The following is a 20,661-nucleotide window of genomic DNA, read 5'->3' on the forward strand; positions in this document are numbered from 1 at the left end:
AATGTCGATTCTAAATGCCTCAATGAAGCATTTAATGACTAACTTTTAATGATCTCCTGTTCACTTTGGGCTCTGTGAATCATCCGTGGCTGATTTTTCATCTCTGGCTGGCTTTCTTCTGATGCCTGGTGCACACCTGTCTGACTTCAAACCACCCGCATTATGCAACGGGTTCGTGAAAAGGGAGTATCAGTCAATTTTAATGTTAACCTTAGCAAAACACAATCAGGAAGGTAATCTACTTCTGTGAAAAGAAAAGAAATCATATTGCTAGAATGCACTTCAAAGATATAAGAAAAGGACTTGATTTTTCCACTCTTTTGGACCATATCTCACTATCATCAGTGCAGGAAATAGAGATACTGACTTATGAGAATGCTGGAAAATACTCTGCAGTCATTTTCTTTGGGCAATCTCATCCATTCTCACGGCTTTAACTCCCATCTCTCTATGCTGAAACTTTCTCCTGTCTAGTCTAGAGTTTTTACCTGACATGCAATTTCCTAGTAGATCTCTTTACTTGGATGCCTCACAGGTACCTCAAACTCAACAAATTGAAAACTGAACTCGTTATTTTTATTTTATTTTATTTTTCTGCCATCCCCTACCAAACCCTCCTCCTCCTTCTGTGTTCCCCACTGATCTTCCGAGGTATCACTAGGCGTGTATTTACCCAAGTTGGGAATGTGGGCACCACTGTGGCTCTTCTTTTCCTCACTCTCTAAACCTAATTAATTACTAAACCCCCATTGAGTCTATCTCCTAAAATATGTTGAACCAGTTTCATGGTCTCTGTTTCTACCACGACTGCTTTCATTCAGTTTGTCTTAAGTTCTGGGTCTCCTGGTCTCCATGCATACCCATCTCCAAACCACTGTCCACACTCCTGCCATAGAGATTATTTCAATCTGTGGCTTAAAACCTTTTAATAGTTCCATACCCTCTGTGGAGTAAGGGGTCCATTCCTTATTATTAAGGAATACAAAGTCCTTCATGATTTGGTGCTTGCCTCTTTCTTCAGCCTTCTGTCTCATCGCCCTCTCATGTGTATCCCGAGCTTCAGCTACAGCAAACTATTTACAAGTATTTTCACATGCTTCCATTCCTCTCTGCTTTTTAAAGAAATTAATTAATTAATTAATTAATTAATTAATTTATGGCTGTGTCGGGTCTTTGTTGTGGCACGTGGGCTTCTCTCTAGTTGCCGTTCAGCATGTGGGATCTTAGTTCCTCGACCAGGGATCGATCCCACGTCCCCTGCACTGGAAGGTAGATTCTTAACCGCTGGACCACCAGGAAAGTCCTTCCTCTCTGCTTTTGTACTTCACTAGTCCCTCTATCCTGAATGCCTTCCTCATCTTGTTTGTTTGGGAAACTCTTACCTACCCTCCAAAGCTCAGCTCAGTTCTTCCCCAAGGCTCTATCCAGCCAGAATTAGTTACTTCCTCCTCTGTATGTGCAGTTTTCCATAGCTCTGTTATAACATTTGACACATGTATGATACTGTTTTCATTACTTCTCTATCTTCCCCATTAGAACATGAGCTCCTTGAAGGCACACACTCTGTCTTACTCCTTCCTGCGTTTCAGTGCCCATCCCTGTGGCCAAGTTGTTATAAGTGCTCAGTAAATGTTGAAAATAAGCTTTGAGTTTCTTATAGTTTCCTTGTCCAAATTCCAATGATTTTGAAAACCTGCTGAGCTTGGGCAGAAAACCCAAGGAACAAGTACTGCTGTGCTAAATAGCTCAAGTCTGCCCAGAATGAGCCGGGACAGGTTAAAAAAACAAACAAAAAAAAAAAAAAACAAAGCCATGTGGTGAGAAGGCATGCCAATGTGTCAGGCTGAAGTAACTGACAGCAAATGAATGAATGCAGTTATCCTGTCCAGTCTTATTTTTTCTCCCATGACCCCTGCTATCTATCTCCTCGGACCACCTGTTACTCTCCCTAAACATTTCCTGAAATGTCTCCCTCGGTTTTCTTCCAACTTTTAGTCCCACAGTCCTACAATAGAAACTACTGATCACTCTGAAATAGGAAGGTGGCTGGCAAAAATAGATGAGGGTAAAACACGCACAAAACCATGGCACCAAATATGAACCTAGAAGGGGCCTTCCAGGAAACAGAAATCCCATACTCATATAGCCTTTGGATTTCAAATCTAAAGTAATTTTACTTTCCCTCCCAAGGTGATTTCTGGCTATTTTTTCAACATATGATCTGCAGGACCAGCTATGAGCTTATGCCCCAACAAATTGGTCTGTCATTGTAGAACCATGAGATAGATATCTTGAGGCTCACTACTTTCTTATTTATTTTATTAATAACTTTATTAGGCAGTAAAGAAATTTCTTAAGATTTAGAGTAGTTAATTAAGTTAGATTAATAGGATGGAATTTCATTTCTCAAAAAACACTTAATTGCAATGTGATCAATACTGCAATTTAAATGAATTGGGAGAAAGTGAATGAGAACTGGCATGACAGTTGCACAACATCATTAAAAAGAAATCTCCTGATGATCACTCACTGAGACTATGATATGTTCTTTAATAAATGAGAAAACCAACTGCTTAGCATGTCAGTATTTCAGCAATGCACTACAGGGTATATCATTCAAAAATATTTCCAAGTATGGGCTTGGAAATAGCAGATTTGCTATTAACATCTATTTTCACAGATAGAGCTCCATTTTTTTTTATATTAATATAATGGTATAGTTAACAATTACCTTCAAAATGACATGTTATTACCAGGCTCCTGGCAATTTAAAAACTAAGATGGCTATTCTAAACCATTCTTCTAAGCCTGCAATTCTAAAACTCCTCTTTTCTATTAGAAAGCCCAGCACTCCATCAAAGAAGAAGAATGATTAAAGGAAATAAAACATAAGGCAATGTACTTTCTGATTACATCTCAACAATTGATGTCTTGCTTTCATGCAAGGTACTAAAGTGCCCGTGTACTGAAATTACCATTCCTGTTTAAAGCTGAAGCAATCAAAACAAAAATGGGCAAACCCCTTTTGTATTGCCCTGGAAAGATAGATCATTTTGAAGGGTGTTTTTGTTGTTTCAAGAATCTGTTTAACCTTCCATTACACAGAACCCGGGCATACCATCTAGCAACAATGATTTAACACCAATTCTTCTGCAAAAGGTTGCTTTGAAAATATTTTGTTTATGTTCCTGGAAATCTTGATCAATTACTGCTGCCTCCTTTCCAGTTTATTCTGCCACACGTGCTCATTTTGAAAACAGAATCAAATGATCCTGAGACTACACACATTATTTATATGAAGGCCAACTTCCTGCTAAGGATTGGGTGTCTTGTTTACAGTCAACAAAGAAACCCCACTGGCTGGAGCCCTACAGCACATTTTAGATCTCCCCCAAGGTTTCCTTTCCTCTGCCAAAAAGTCAAGCCTGTTGTATAGTAAGTTAAGCATACTTTTAAACACACTACTCATACCTTCCTGCTACCTTGCTCAGAACTTCTTTTGAAGCTTATAAATAAGTTTGAAATAAAAATTCCCCTTGGGAGCCAGTGGGTGGTGCTTTATGCTGATTTCAAAGAAGAAACCATTTTTCAGGCTTATGAACAACATGGGACCCAATACATATTTCTCTTAGGACTTGACTGAGAGGATATAAACACAAACTGGGAGATATGCCAACATGATCAATGGAAACTTACTTGTCCTCCCACTAAAACCATTTGCCAACAAACTACTGGCCTATCTTGGAGGCTAAGTTAAAGGAAATTCTTTATCCATTTCAGACAGATGACAATACCCAATTAGAACCCTGGATTGTTTTTTCTAATAATTTTAAACACTCAACTGGCATAATTTTAAAGAACTGATTTATCTTAAAAGAATAAATATGTACTCTCTGTAATCACTAAGAAGATGCATTTTGAAGGAATAATATTGAAAAACACAAGTTCCTAGCTTTCTTTTTTTAATCTCACAGTGAAAGCAGGAACCATCTCCATATATCAGGCATAATATTTGGAAACAATGCTCCACAACCAATGGTTAATTGTCAGGTAAGTACAATTGCTGCAACTGAAATGACAAATGGTCTGAAAACACTGCCTACTAGAAACTACCCGCTGCATAATGATTTTGGAGCCAAAGAAAAACTGCAGAATTGAATGGCAGCAGACATCCAATCTAATTACAGGTGTCTTTTTAACCAGCGAGAGGAAATTGGGGGAAGATAGATCCTTGTTTCTGATCTGCTATCTGTCTCAGATCAAAAAAGCGGGGTGCCTAAAGAGTTAGGCTCTGGCCTTAATCAGTCAGAAAAGACTGTCTGACCTGAGGGGGAAAGAGCATTGCTTTCTAATTGGTCCTCTCAAAGCTACTCCTTCACACTTATCATTCCTGTTTCTAAAACTGCATTTATGGGTGGGATTTAGATTCTGAAAATATCCCAAGAGAGGTGCTCGTGTCCAAGGGCAGGCTGAAAGGCACTGGCAGCGCTGCCTTCAGATCTGTTTCCTGGCAAGTGTGACCAGTTCTTGGTGAGAAATACAATGTGCCTACAAATGAGATGATAAAATGAACAAATCTTCCTTTTAAAAAATCTATCTTAAGTAAGGTTTCTTTCTCAGAATAAAATTCTCAGAAAGAGACAGAAAGCAGATTTAGTGGGGTTGGGGTGGGTACAAGGGATCTTTTGGGGTGAGAAAAACATTCTAAAACTCTGTGGTGGTGATGGTTGCACAACTCTACCATTTACTAAAAAGCATTGAAGTGTACGCTTAAAATGGGTAAATTTTGTGGTGTATAAGTTATACTTCAGTAAGGCTGTTAAAAAGATTCCCAGAAATAACTTGGTACCTATTACCTAAAAACCAATTACTGGTGAATTAGGGGTGAAAAGGACACATCTGTGGAAATCAGGGGGGTCCCTAAAGCCAACTTTCTGAATGGCTCCCCTCTGTTCTGAATTTTTAAACCTGGGTGAAGCAAATGGTAAGAGAATATAGAACTGGGAGCACACAGCTGGGGGCTGGATTGAGGTCATTTCCACTTTGTGTTTAATGTCAATGACAGGCATTTGAAAGAGACAATCCATACGAGCCAATAAAAGTGAGTGGAAAAGAAACGGCTGCTTAAAATGTCAAACTCTTTCAAATCAAAACAAAAAACCTAATAATTTAATAAGTGGCATCTGCCCTTTCGTTTTTATACTTTTAAAACTGCGATTCTCCTTTTGACAACAGAAAAAAAGTTGACATTTTATATCCGTGCCTGAATCTTTGCTCTTAAAAAAACAAACAGTTGGAAGTGGAATTTAGGATCTTCCTTGAATGGGGGGAAGAAGGTATAACAAGGGCATATAGCAATGGACTCCATCTTCAGGGCCCACACTGGGACTCTGGTAGGTGGTCTCATTCTGTGATTGAGGCAAACCCGGTTAGCTTTGCCGATCAAAATTTCCCAGCCTGTGTGGCTGGTTGGATTGGTTGATTTAACTACGGTGCAAATGAATAAGACCATAGGTGTGATTATAAAACGGATCTCTTAGCCTTGGTCAGTTCATGGCCTTACAAGATAACCCGGCCTTAGCCAGCTATTTCACAAAGGTAAGAGGGATACAAGGGCAGCTGGATGGAAGGGTGTAGCTGCCTCATATATACATTCATTTCCCCAGTCCTGGAGAAATAACCCAAAGTACACATTCTACTAAAGGTTGGTCAGAATCTGCCTCTTCAGGTGAAAAGGAATATGATTTCACAGTGAAAACTTACCAGTAGATGTTCAAATGACGCTGGATGGAAACACCAACGAATGGTTTCCCAGCAAAAGGAGGTGAAGTGACTTGGATGAAGCATTTATAACCAGGGTAGCAAAATCAGTTTGTCTGAGAGAAGCATGGACTTAAGGGCCACCTGTGGTCTCCTCTCCTGATTTATTTAACATTTAAATTACAAACTAGGAGAAAGCGACAGCAGGAAAAGTGGTACGAAGAAGGCAAAGGTTGAAGATGAGAGTGTCCTGATTCTCACTGCTTTTCCCTCTTTCCTAAGTCCAGGACTTAGGAGGCTTAAAACTAAGTGAAGTCCAGAGCTGTAGTCTTTTCCCAGATTCTTTCTCTTCTTCCCCTGCGTTCCTCTTACCTCTTTTTCTCTGTTACCCATTACTGTCCCTTTACTCTACCCCTAGCTTCTTACTGCATATACTGACATTTATGTGGATAAAAAACTGGCGTAGAGAAAGAGCACATGGACAGCTCTTGGCCACTTACTGTGAGCCCTAGGGGAAAGTAACGTGACTCAGCTTCGGAGTCTTGATTTTTAAATGGGGTTAAGGCCACACTGCAGGGTTGTTGTGTTTAAAATGGGACAGAGTTCACTAAAACTCTTCGAAAACTGTATCACTTAGATTATTCGTTAATTCTAAGATGCACATTTTGCTTCCTATTTTCACATCTCTGGAATAAGTATGTATCTTGCAATCAATGTGTGTCACTGTTTAATTGACACCGTTTTCCATAAAATAATGGTGTACTTATAATCGATGGTGTCTTAGATCATATGAAATACGGCAAATATTATTCCAGTTTTTAGAAGTTGGTTACAATGTCAGATAAACTGGTTAATCACCTGGGATAGTGCAGTAATGACAGATGATTTTTAAAAAATAAATTTATTTATTTATTTTTGGCTGCACTGGGTCTTTGTTGCTGCGTGCGGGCTTTCTCTAATTGCGGCGAGCGGGGGCTACGCTTCATGGCGGTGCGCGGTCTTCTCATTGCGGTGGCTTCTCTTGTTGCAGAGCACGGGCTCTAGGCGCACGGGCTTCAGTAGTTGTGGCTCGCGGGCTCTAGAGCGCAGTCTCAGTAGTTGTGGTGCACGGGCTTAGTTGCTCCGTGGCGTGTGGGATCTTCCTGGACCAGGGCTGGAACCCATGTCACGTGCACTGGCAGACGGATTCTTAACCACTGCGCCACCAGGGAAGCCCCGAGAGATGATTCTTAAAACCCAGTTTCATATTACTTTGTGAAGAGGTCTCACTCTACTAGCACTAATTTGAAATCAGATCCATTTGAAAAGAAATATAATGTGGTCATCTCTAGGTGGTGGACTTATAAGTACTTTTTTCCTTGTACTTTTCCAAATTTTCTGCAATAAGTATTACATATATATGTATATAGCATTAGGAAAATAGTATTAATAAATATCAAAAAATGTGCTTACCACTTTGAGGATTCAAAATATGATGCTTATTCAATGACCAGCCTCCTAGGTTAGAAGCATCCATCTCGAAACCTTGTAAGATAACAGTCCTTTTTTCCCAGAGAATAAAGTCGGGGCACATTTCATATTCATATCCCACAGACACTGCAAACAAAGAGTTAATAACACATTAGAACATGTAAAAAGATTTGCTTCATTTTTGCACTGGTTGGTAAGCCTCTGGCTAACACATCTGCTATTGAATTCCGATTTGGGTTGAAATTTGATCACAAATACTTTTCACCTAGCATAGCATCGGGCATCCAAAAGTGACCAGTCAGTGCATATTGGATAAATACATGAATGAGTGACTCACTGAGGCTGTCGTTAGGTATGCACCATATGTTTTGGACATCAAGCTTTAGTATGGGCTTTTGGGTAAAAGGCTGCGTTGTAAAACTGAAGAAATAAGCTCCCTGAAGGCTTAAGCTGTGGTGATACAATTTCTTTCTTTACCTTTGTAGTAGAAGTGCAGGGAAAGTTGTTTTCTGATCTCTCTGGAGTGCAAAATGCACTTAGGAAGCTGGCTTTGGAGTACTGGGTCACTTATACAACAACTGACTACACATGAGACTAATAAAAATCGATTCACCCATTTATATTTTCTCCCATGCTAACTGGCCTTTAGTTTGCCAAGAAGTCTGAGTTTGCTTAGAGTGCTACAAGCACCATGAGTGTAAATTCCACTTTGTGCATGTTAGACTTTGGTTTCTAACCAATGGGACATCACCCAACATTTGGCTCCAACCCTTATGAAGCACGGATGTCGTGCATTAAACTGGGAGCCCCAGTATGGCGCTAAAATGGGAAGTGCAGAATGTGATAACTTGGGTGCCTCTGCTCTACTGAGATATGTAGAACTCAAGTATACCAAGTCCCAACCATTTTCTCAGTTGGTAAATCTGCTTACCTGTTGGAACCCCAGAGTTCTGATTCTTGAATTCAAAATGCTTTGTGTCCTCATAATGTTCTAAGCCTGAGAGTATTGGCTCATTACACTGCATAGCCCAAAGCTAGCTGCTTTTCCCCCTTTCTGGCAGCTTAAAATACCCCTAGCTGGTCGTGTGCTATTGCTTTCGAGTACCTGCCTCTACCTGACTCTTCAGATGCCCCCGGAGAACTCATTTCTTTCTTTGTCATCTGGTTATGAAAACTGGTAATGAAAATGTGTGCTTAAACAATGCCAGTGCAATAGGTCCTAAGAGGAAAAATTCAAGCCGACTAGTTTTGGATTTGGGCATTAGGTGAAGAGAAAAGATGGTAATTTTAGTCCAACTGATTTAGGTGTGCACGTGCATGTGTGTGTGCAAGCACATGCACAGATAAGCCAAAAAGTCCTTATGATTGTTACCTTTGGGGGGTCATCTGTGGCCAATTTTAAACCACAGGCTGACTTCTCTTTGTCCCTCCTCCATCAAAGCTTTAAAAGGGACCAGGACCATCTTCACGCTTAGAAGGGCCCCATACTTGGTTTAATGTTCTCCTGTCACTGTCTTGAAATCCTTAATACTTTTTTAACAAGAGGCTGGGTATTTTCATTTAACACTGGGCCCTGCAAATTATGTAGCTGGTCCTGATGGGGATGCCCTTCTACCCTGCCATCAGCTGGTGAAGACTCTTGGAATGCAAACTCATTTTAGTATTAGCCCTAACCAAGCACTATTGGCAAGGGAGATCAATAGGAAGCAGGAAAGACTAATCATACAGTGGAAATGATTTCTAAAGGGAAATTAGTTTGGGATCATCTGGTTCAATGCTGTTCTCTATTAAGATGGATAGAAACACAGAATTTCAGTGGTGAAGAGGATCTCAAAGGTAATCTAGTTCAGGTTACACGTGTGGCACAAATCATTGCTGTCTACAGTCTCCTTGATATCTTATCATGTCCCCAGTGCTTTGCTAAAACAACTCTGGTATAGTGGAAATAACTGGTTTCAGACCTAGAGTCAGAAGAGACTTCAATTCTTGGGTCTGCCATTAACTAGCTGTGCGGTTGCAGGCATATTATTCTCCATCTCCGGGAGTCTGTTCTTCATTGTAACAAAGGAGGAGGGGAGAGGATGGACTAGAATTGGTGGTTCTTAGACCCTTTTGGGTCAGGGAACCTTTTGTTATGAATGTGATAAAAGTTATGGATCTTCCTCCTAGAAAAACGCATATGCGCACAAAATTTTATATATAATTCTAGGGGGTTCACGGATCTCCTGAAGTCTAAATAAAGATCTCAGATCAAAGACTGCTGTACTAGATAATTCTTACAGTCCCCCTTCAGCATTTCTCTCTATGATTCTAAAGTGCATTCTTTCAAGATTGCATTTGATCAGTTCAAGTTGGGAAATCAAACCCAAAAGCCAAAGAGAGCACTGTATCTCATGTTGGAAAAATCAGGGGGTGAGAAAGCACACTTAGGGCCGTGTTGGTGTGAAGAATAACACAGTTTCTGCTTCTCTTGCCAACACTTAAAAGTCTTGATTAATAAATAATCACAAGGATAATGATTACAAGTTCCCTTAAAGCCACATCTCCTTCCCTGCTATTGTCAGGATCTGCCTCTTATACATTTGAAGCCTGACGTGCTCCCCTAGAATCTCTTCTCCGGAAGTTGATTGTGCAGTTTTGCAAGTAAGTAGTGTGCCCTGGTGACCTCCGATGGTGGTTTGGAGCCTGCTTTTTCCCTCTCAGGAGCAAAGATCCTCCCAACTCTGTGGCAGGAAATGCTTATATAAAGTATCCTCAGTGCAATGGTAATGAGACATCCTCTTCACCTCCTCATGTCTGAATTGCTCTCTAGCCCACAACAAAAAAGTGCACTGGCTGCAAACCCCACAATTATATTATTTTTTCCCCTAGTCATAGCAAATAGCAACAAGGCGGCCACTTAATAAGTTCCCTCTAATTTTTATTAGATTTACTTTCTCTTGAGAAAACTCTATGAGCTAATCATGTTATGATTTATACTTAAGACTTGTCCAAAATTCCAACTGACTTTAATGAGAATGGCTGTGTGTGGCTCCTTGCTCAGAGTAACAAGGCAAGGTTTCTTTCTGACAGCAGCCGCTTTAACAGAATCCTGGAACTTGCAGTTGGTGTATGAGAAGGCAGACGTTTCACCCCACGGAGTTGAGCTGCTCTCCAAATGCACAAGGAACTGGCAAATACAGTAGCAACCAATCCTAGACTTCCTCTCATGGAAGCAGACTGTAACGCACTGAACGCCTACTCTTTTTCATATAATTAAATATGGGGGAAAAAAGGGCTACTCAGGGGCTGGCACTGAAAAGGCTGAGCCCCGACATTACACTCTGCCTGGTACTGTGACAGCTGAGTCTCAGTTAACTAAGCAGAGTGGACCCACTACCACTTCCCAGGTGGCCTGGTGCCTATCACATCTGGTCATCAACACAGCATGGTGTAGGCAAAGGATTCAGCCTCCAGCATTCTGGAGTGGGGTCTGGGAAGAACAGTGTAATAGGAAGGAAAGAATAATTATTCAACATTTCAGAGGCGCTATGGAGGACAGACCAGTCTGGCAGTGAGTGGAGATAGGTGGGGAAGGAGGGGGTCCCGGGCTATACTTCCTAGGGGCTGGTGTAGTGGTCCCATGCTGGTGTGTACATATTGGGAAGGCAGCTGAGAAAGAGCCGTTAATATGGCAGAATACTCTCTCAGAACCATGTGACTGCCTCTCTTGTGACACCCTTAATTCCGTCTGGATTTCTGTCTTCCCATATTCTCTCCCTCACCTTGACACAGAGATATTAATGGGATGTTCCTTAACCAAGAGTCACTGATTGTCAAGATAGCCTTGCTACTTTTGTAGAGGATGCCGTCCTCTGGTCACAGGATTTGCACCTGACTTCACTGTTAGTCATCTTGCAACAACACTGGCTTATAAAGAAGACTTTATTCTACTGGCTTATAAAGAAAGACTGCAGCTTGCTCCCCCAAAGCCATTTGACATTAGAAAAATAGTAACTGAATTACACTCTACTTATCAGAGCAGCAGCATTAGTGTGATGTGGGGACTGCAAGAAGGTGGAGGGCCACAGCGCTCCTGACACCCGATTTAGTGACTGTGACATTCACCTGTAAGGGCTGCGATAGGAGACTGACGTTAAATAGCCAAGGTAAAGATGCCACGCGATGAAGCTGATGTGCAAAATATGACAAGATTAAGCAGATGATTTTCAACAGCTTCAGGCTAAGGCTTCAGAATTCATAATGGTTGCATTTATGAAGGCCATATATAATTAAAAGTAGTCTGATAGTCAGTGTGAGAAATTTATGTTACCTTCATGAACTCAAGGAACATCTAAAAATAATTTCATCACATTTAAAAGGTAAGTAACAACAAGGTCGAAATGTTCTTATTGAAAAGAACTCATTAAATAGAACAAGAAATATTTCTCATTCTTTTAAAATAGTAGATTAATATAAAACAACAACAGTAAAAGACGAGAGGCCTAACAAACCAAATGAAGGCCACGGCCACAATAGACAAAAACTACAGATAAAATGCTATCTACTGAGAACGGGTACCTGCTCCCAGAATGACTTCTACTTTCTCCTATTCTCTAGTGATTTCTCATAGGATAGGATAACCCCAGAGACTCCTCAATTTGACACAGTGCCCAGTGGCCTGAAATGCTTTGTTTATCTATTATTCCTGGCTTACTAAGAGTGTCAGAATCAGGTGATGAATTTTTACCAAGTGCCTTTTCAGTACTTATGGAGATATTCACATAGTTTTCTCCTTTAATCTACTGAGGTGGTAAATTCTAGCAATACATTTCCTAACGCTGAACCATCTTTGAGGTCCTAAAATACACTCTACGGCACTTGGTTATGATGTATTATCTTTTTAATGAGTCACTGGATTTGATTTGGTAATATTTTACTTAGGACCTGCACCTTACCAGTTTACAAAAATAACCCTACCAGTTTAAACATCATAGTGCTAAAAGCGACACAGCAGTTGAATGAAGAGAAAATACAGGTAGAAAAGGTAAAAAGCATCCAGGAGTGAGGTAGCCACACAGACTTTCGGCCAAGAGGTCCTGTACACTGACAACTTATCTTATGAATTTTTTTTTCCGGGCTGCTTTGTCCGAGCCTAGCTGCATAAAAGCGAACCCAGAACCCAGATGACCTGTGTACCACAGAAGGCAGGGTGAACAAATTCACGATATTTAATGAGTACCTCCTGTTGTCAGGCACTGGGAATGTGAGAATGAACAAGACAGAACAAGATAGCACTCCCGCCAGCGGAGCTCACGTTGCTCACATTCTAGTGAGAGGGGCAAATATGAAACAAGACAACACGTACACACACAAATCATGATAACTGCTATGGTGGGGAAGTGCAGCGTATCATGAGACAGTGTAACAAGGGAATTTAAGCTGGAATGGGAAGACAAGGGAAAGCCTCTTCACGTAGAAGGGGTTTACCTCATGAAGAACAGGGAAGAACATTCTAGGCAGAGAGCATGGCATGTGGGCAGGGCTTTGACGTTTCATATCTTTGGGATATTGAAAGGTCAGGGTAGCTAGACAGTCAATGTCTGGGGAGTGCATCAAAAACAAATGAAGGGGCTTCCCTGATGGCGCAGTGGTTAAGAGTCTGCCTGCCGATGCAGGGGATGCAGGTTCGTGCCCCAGTCCGGGAAGATCCCACATGCTGCGGAGCGGCTAGGCCCGTGAGCCATGGCCGCTGAGCCTGCGCGTCCGGAGCCTGTGCTCCACAGTGGGAGAGGCCACAACAGTGAGAGGCCCACGTACCGGAAAAACAAAAAAAAAACAAAAAAACAAAAAAAAAACAAATGAAGAACAACCCCTTCCCCTTCCCCGCTCCCCCGCCCCTAACCCAGTACAAAAGAAAACAAAAGGTTATTATCTTCTAGCAGTATTTAGGCATTTTTCTTTGGGAGGGGGTTTAGGAGATGGATTCACCTTGAAAATGGACTAGTTATCCTTTGAAACAATGTGATTGATTAACGGGGATGCAATACTGTAATGGAAAGAAAGGTGCTGGTTATTTAATGACTCAGCAAACCTTCGCTGAGCAGTTCTACGTGCCAGACAGGTGATTTGCTAAGCACTGCAGACACAGTGGATATTACACAGGGCAGGATAATTCGTCATGTCAGAGAGGCCATACCCTGAATGGTTACCTGCCTTTTGGAACTTTCATCCATGGCCTCCTTAAAATAATATCACCTTACATTTGCATAACACCTAACAGTTAAATACATTTTTGTGTATATTACCTAATTTGAAGACTCATGCAAGCTCATGAGGAAGATATATTTACTCCCATTTGATAGATGAGATAATAGACTCAGAGAGGTGAAGTGACTAGTCCAAGGTCATCTGACTAGTAGTAAATGGCAGAACCAGAGCTCAAACCCAGCCACTTCTTAGCAAGTGCCTTTTACTTCTATGCTAGATCACAGCTATTAAGGGAAAGACCCATGACTCAGAAGTGCTTTCAATAAATAACCTTTCATTTGCTCTGAGTTTAAGGTATAAGGATTGGAAGCTAGGGATAACCTTGAAGCAGAAGCACCACATATCCTGGTTGGCCCAAAACAGTATCCAGTTATGCTATTGTTAACAGCATCCTCTTTCACTCTCAAGAGTATATTGGTTGGAATGACAAATTATATATATCGTCACCTAATCTTGAAGAGATATTGCCATAATGCCCTGAGATGGGTTGGTAGAAGGGACTGGGAGGCGAGAACAGTCATAAATGCTGACTTGGAAAATAAACCATATGGTTTGGTAAATCATTTAATTTTTCTGTCTCTTGACTATATTACCTTGCCAATAGTTTTCAAATTCTTATGCCTGAAAGTCATTTAATTGTGACCCAACACACATGTAAAGACACACACACACACACACACACACACACACGTACAAGTGAAAGGAAGTTTTCCCAAACCATACTCTCCTCATAGTTTTACATTCTGATCTATTCTATTCTATTCTATTCACTTATGTTCTATTCCATTCCATTCCATTTTATTCCATTAAAAAATATTGATTGACTCACCAAATGGATTTCACAGTCTAATACTGGGTGTGACCAGCAGTTTGAAATGGGCACAGACCACTTGCTTACCAGAGTGTCAATCAAGGGTCACTTAAAAACCCTGGTAAGCTCTAGGTACTCTTCGGAGGGCCGATCTCACATTTTATCAGAAATATTAAAATGGATACAACCCACAACCCATATCCAACGTTAAACACATTTCACGTGTAAGTGTGAAAATTGAGTTGGAGTTGACAAGCTGACATAATGCTCCATTTTGCAGACATTTATTTAAACGATTTATTAATGTTGATTCCTGGTTTTCTTTGCACATTTTGGTGCCAATAAATTTATTTTTCAGGTTGTGAAGATTTTTGTAGGTCCTTGAAAAACTCATATCCTTGGTGCTGTGCCTATAAAGCTGAATGGATGAAACAGCCCTGCTCTCAGTTAATGATTACGAATTCATGAGTGGAGAGAAATGATGAAAGATTATTATCTCTGCTAGCTTCCTTGACAGAAAGCCACTGGGGCGTTGAATTGGGTACTCAGTAAAGTGGGTTGGTCCCTTTAGTGAAGACAGGCAGCAGTAAAAAGGCATGCAGAGCTCAGGACTGGGAGACCTGAGTTTGAATCCCTGCTCTGGAACGGTCTTTCGGCAAGTCACTTCTTGTTTCTGAACCTCAGTTTCCCGCTCTGTAACATGAAGATCATATTCATTGTGCCATACCTATCAGGCAGCAATGTTATAAGGATTAAAATGAGAAAATGTATGTGAAAGAACTTTGTAAATTGCAAAGCACTACCCATTTATTATCGAAATATTAAGTGGATGCTATTTTTGTGGCTGCCCAGCCTGCTTAGGTTTTACTGAAGGGAAATTTATGAACACTAAAGCATCATTCTTGGGGATGTTTTGTGTGCACAAAGCAAACTTAGCTTAGCACCTATTACCATTAATGTTCCCCTGTTTCTCTCTAACACAATTTAGACAGACTCCGTTGCGTCGTGAACCTTTAGGAAGTCTAGTTCTCCCTGAAACACCACTCCTTCTTGCCAAACTACTGTACTAAATAATTATGCAATTGTTGTTGCCAATAACCTTGAAGAAAAATAGAATTGTTTATAGCAGTGCTACTAAAGGCGGATGGCTGATTTCCTGCACTTCCAGGACTCCAAACCACTGCAGTTTAATTTAATTAAAATGAAGACCAGGCAGAATGCATTATTATACATTGATAAGGTATGCGGACACAGGCGGACATAGGGAATTATTTTGACAAAATTCATATAATGGATGCAGATCAGAGGCCCTGAACAATCCAGTTTGTCAAATTAAATAAGCCGTCTCTAGAATTTTAACAGCACTGTGAACTTAAAAATGATTTTTTTTACACTGTTTTGCAAGCAGCAGAGTTGGGAAAGAAACTAAATAATATACAGTAATTTCCAGACATCATACCTTATTTAGAGCCAGAGAATAAAGCACTAAGGGCAAATTATTTCAAATGCTCACATGGAGTTTTTAGCAGGGGAGTCTTGTCTGTGTATCAGACACCAAAATCTTTAAGCCGGATGAACTAGTGATTGTGGTTTTTGTATTGCAACCCTGAGGGAGATTTTATTCTTCTTCCACTTGATCAATATTGTACTTGGATTAATCAATCTTATCAGCTGCCATTGATACTTCTCCAAGGAATTAGTTCACACAACCTCTGTTGGTAATTTATTCACTCTGGTATTATCCCTCTAGTTGCAAAATCTGTGTCACTGTAAAAACTGGTGGGATACCCTAGGATCTCAAGTACTCCTTTTCTCATTTTGCCTGTCTCTCAACAATCTATTCTTCTTTTGTGACACTCTAGGCCTTAGAGATCACACCAATTTCCCACAGCTGAGCCATGGGGGAAACAAGAGTCCCACATTTCACACTAAGTGGGCATTTCAACTTAGATATTCACCATCATTTCCAATTCAGCTTGTTTAAATCTGATCTCTTTCTCCATCACCCAGAAACAGGTGGGAGAGGTTCATATTTAACTGGCATGGGAAGGAAGAAGAGTGGGAGACCTTTCAAGCCATAGTTTTAATCAAAATCCTAGCTATAACTGGGACTGTAAGAATAGTGGTCAAGGTTTGTTTCCTATTGCTGTTGTAACAAATTATGACGAACGTAAAGGCTTCAAGCAAGACAGATTTATCGTCTTATAGATAAGGAGGTCAGAAGTCTGAAAAGGGTCTCACTGAGCTAAAATCAAGGGGTCAGTGGGCTGAGTTCCTTCTGGAGGCTCCAAGGCTCCATTTCCTTGCCTTTTCCAGATTCTAGAGGCCACCCACATTCCTTGGTCCTTGGCTCCCTTCTTTTATCCTCAAAGCCAGCAAAACTGCATCTTGCTGTGCCTTTCTTCTATAGTTATATTATCCTCTAACTCTGACCTCCCCTCTGCCTCCCTCTTCCACTTTTAAGGACCCTTGTGATGACAGTGGGCCCACCCGGACAATCCAGGATAATCATTCCATCTCAAGGTCAGCTGATTGGCATCCCTAACCCCATTTGTAACCTTAATTATCTTTTGCCATGTAACATAATATATTTACATCTTTGGGAGGTGGTGGCTATTATTCTTCCTACCAAAAGCCTATACTAGGATTTCTGAATTTGAGCAAAGCTGAGAAGTGTCATATATAGCACCATTGTTAATATCTGGTGCAAAATTTAGTCTGTTTCTTCTAACATCACTTAAGTGATTAAAAAATATGGCTAGGAGTACAACTAAATGCTTCGTTGTTTAGATTCAATCGTGTCTATTAAGGTGTGAATTCAATGGTAACATACTTGATCCCTTTGTCTCCATCCATTTATCACCTGAACTATTTATTGTCTGTTATGTTCTTAAGGCACTCACAATCCATCTTCAGAGAAGTAGATTGTCCATCTTCATTCTACCACTCATCCTAATGCTTTACCACTGTCAAGAAAATTCCCTTAGTCTCCGCGGAGATGGAAATGGAGACTAGGTAGTAAATAAAATCCCTTTAACCATGATTAAGTTATCAGGAACACTTCCTACAAGGTAAATAATCCATATTCCATCTTAGGTGCCACACCTGAAATTATTTTGGCTGTTTTCCTTGGGATCCTTGCCAATTTTCTTTCTCTAATCTAAAAAAAAATGTCCCTTAAGTACACATAAAACACCACGAGGAACATTTTTTCCCTCTCCCTTGGACACTTCTGAGTGGGTCAATTGTCTCTTGCTTTTATTACTGTTACTAGCCTTAAAAGGGAACCAACAATATATATTTCAGCATTTTAATTAAGGCCATGTTTATAGTCAGAATGCTGGAGCAAGTTTTGACCAGGAACTTAACTGTAGAAATAGGAAGTAAAACAACATCCATAGGCAAACAATACGGATGAAGCCTTCATCACTGGCGTGTATACTAGAACATCTTTGTTTTTCTTTATGTTTTAGTTGTTTATTCAATCATCCATGGATATATCAGAAACTAAGTCATTAAGAGTGCTTAACTACAACAAGGAGGAAAATTTTAGAATCTTCAGCACTGGGAGTATTTAAAAGGAAGATGTATAACACATTTTTATGCGTAAAGTGAGGTTGATAAAATAGTGCAGTCACTGTGGAAAACAGTTTGGCCACTCTTCAACATGTCAAACAACTACCATATGACCTACAATTCTACTCCTAGGTAAATCCCCCAAAGAATTGAAAACAGGTATTCAAACAAATACTTATATGCAAATGTTAATAGAAGCATTATTCACAATAGCCAAAAAGTGGAAACAACCCGTAAGTCCACCAGTTGATGAATGGATAAATGAAACGTGGTATATCTGTGCAACGGAATATTATTCAGTCATAAAAAGGAATGAAGGACTGACACCTGCCATGACATGGATGAACTTTGGAAACATTATGTCAACTGAAAGAAGTCAGATACAAAAGACCACATATTATATGATTGCATTTGTTTGAAATATCCAGAAAAGGTAAATCCATAGAGACTGAAAGGAGATTGGTGGTTGCCAGGGCCTGGAGGGGAGGGAGGAGTGACTAGTGACTGCTAGTGTCTATAGGGCTACTTTGTGGGGTGATGAAAATGTTCTGGAATTAGATGTTGGTGATGGTTGTACAACATTCTGATAATACTAAAACCCACTGAATGGTACATTTTAAATGGGTGAACTTTATGGTATGTGAATTATATCTCAATAAAGCTTTTACTTTTTTAAAAAAGTCAGGCTGAGTTGCATTTATGTGAACCCTGGCAAGAAATGACTGCTAGACACTGTCTTGGTCAGCTCTTCATCAGAGTACCGGGTAAGTTGCTAAGTGTCACAACTTAAGAAAAAAGTAAAAAAATAAAAACAAAAAACCCCCCAAATCTCACAACTTGGCAAGGGTTCTGAGCAAAGCCATAAAGAATTGGAAAACAAAGCCCTATGGAGAAAAGTTAGAGGAATTTTAGATTATTCTAGTGAAGCAAAGGCTTTAGGATAATATCCTGGAGAGGGGAATATGAGGCTTTGAGGAGGCATCAGCCAGGCTGTGATATTTGACTCCTAGCAGGAGTCAGATATCACACTCAGAAGTGTTCACAGTAAAGAGCTGTATGAAGGGACTATTTAAAGAAGCATGAGCAGGGTGAAGGGAATCAACAAGGGTCGTGACCCACCCAGGGACTGGCAACATTGGGAAGCTGTCTGGGCTTGCAGAGAGGGGTAAGGGGAGGGAGTGATACAGGAGACCAGAGAGAGCCTGGGGATTTGGAGGAGGGGCTACTCAACAGGAGCTCCCATCTTCCAGTGTAGTCACTGCTAGAACTGCAGTGAAGCAGGGAGAGGGATAAATACGCTGACCTCTCTCTCCTTCCACCCTGCTGTCTCCTGATGGTGCCTTCCATTGACCAAACCAAGAGGGAAGCCAGAGAGCAAAGGCATCCAGGCAATGTGGTCCATAGAAGCCAGTCTTTCAAAGCACAGAGAAGGTCACAGAAGAGACTGTGTGTGCATGTGCGTGTGCGTGTGTGTGTGTGTGTGTGTGTGTGTGTGTGTGTGTGTGTCTGGGAGGGCAAATGGAGAATAATTAACACAGTACCTACCTGTTAAGCCCACAGCTCCCTTATTAGAGAAGCTGAGGCAACAAACACCTGCATAGGCGCCATGCTTTATACCTTGTGATTCCAATATGCTGACCATACCAGCAACCAGCACTCAGCCACCTCATTTAATCCTCATAGCATAATAACCTGTAACATTCTCTTTATGATACCCGTTTAATAGATGGAAAAACGGTGGCATTTGGAGATTAAGTAATTTACCCAGTGTTGCATAGCTGCTAGTAAGTAGAGAAGGGATGATGTGAACTCAGGGAGGGAGTCTGGCTCCAGAGTTATCCTCTTCATCACTACACTCACTGGACTAGGGATTGGGTAGGACTCCACAGGCTGGCCAGCAACCTCATTGATAGTTAGCCTAACGGTAGAGCTCTGCCTTCGGATGTTCTCTACTGCATGGTGATTGGCTGACAAAACCCAATATTGTAAGAGAGATCTGAAGGCAAGATACAGAGCAGGACACCAGATCATGGAGTTGGTAAGAGCTGAGAGAAAAAGAGGGTAGTTAGTACCACAGGAGAAGTAATGAGCTCCATCATCACTATGGCTGGGTCACCATGGTGGGAAGCAGTGGACTCTTGCTGCAGAGGGGACAACTAGAGCTGTTGCTCAGCTGATAGAGCAGATGCTGATCTTCTAGGACTACAATGTATCCCGAGCCAGGCTGCAATTTGATGAGGCCCACCTTTGAGGCTGCTGATGCCTTTTCTTGTTCTTTCCTTACTTTCCCCTGTGTCGTTACAATAATTCCTCACTAACTGAGGCAATCTGAACCACTCCACAGTCCTTGCATTCTAATAAAGCCCAACAGAGATGAGTTGATTATTTAAATATATGAGGGTCTCTTGGGCAAAGAAGAGTCACCGGTCTTTTTTTTTTTTCCCCTCCCTATGCTTCCCTCTGGAAAGAAAGAGAGGAAATCGACACACTGTAGTCTAAGAAATATAGGTCAGTTATACGCGAATTATACCATGATAGACACTTCCAAGGGAGAATATGAAAAGATCTCCTCTGGAGAACTTTAAAAATAGTCTTCTCATCTGTCCAAGGGTGGTTTCCATGAGCTACTGCCTGAAGGCACAAGAGTCTATGGCTCCCAACCGTGGTTCCGAAGACCTGTCAGGTCTCTTAGGAAGTTTTCACTGTCTTCTACAGACTGAGAGAAATAAAGACATCGGTGTCTCTCTGAGCATCAGTACTAGATTGCTTACTACCATTTCTTAAGACAGACTATT

The 20,661-nt window shown here is 40.9% G+C and overlaps 1 protein-coding gene across 1 annotated transcript in view; it reads right to left on the reverse strand.

The window, feature by feature from the left end:
* TENM1 (teneurin transmembrane protein 1) overlaps positions 1-20,661 on the reverse strand; it is a 608,552-nt gene that overhangs the window by 111,188 nt on the left and 476,703 nt on the right. The window contains exon 20 of the mRNA XM_032620244.1: positions 7,213-7,356. Coding sequence (XP_032476135.1) covers positions 7,213-7,356 — 144 coding nt within the window. The remainder of the gene's footprint in view (positions 1-7,212; positions 7,357-20,661) is intronic.

Source organism: Phocoena sinus, chromosome X (assembly GCF_008692025.1).
Source record: "Phocoena sinus isolate mPhoSin1 chromosome X, mPhoSin1.pri, whole genome shotgun sequence".
Classification (NCBI taxonomy): Eukaryota; Metazoa; Chordata; class Mammalia; order Artiodactyla; family Phocoenidae; genus Phocoena; species Phocoena sinus.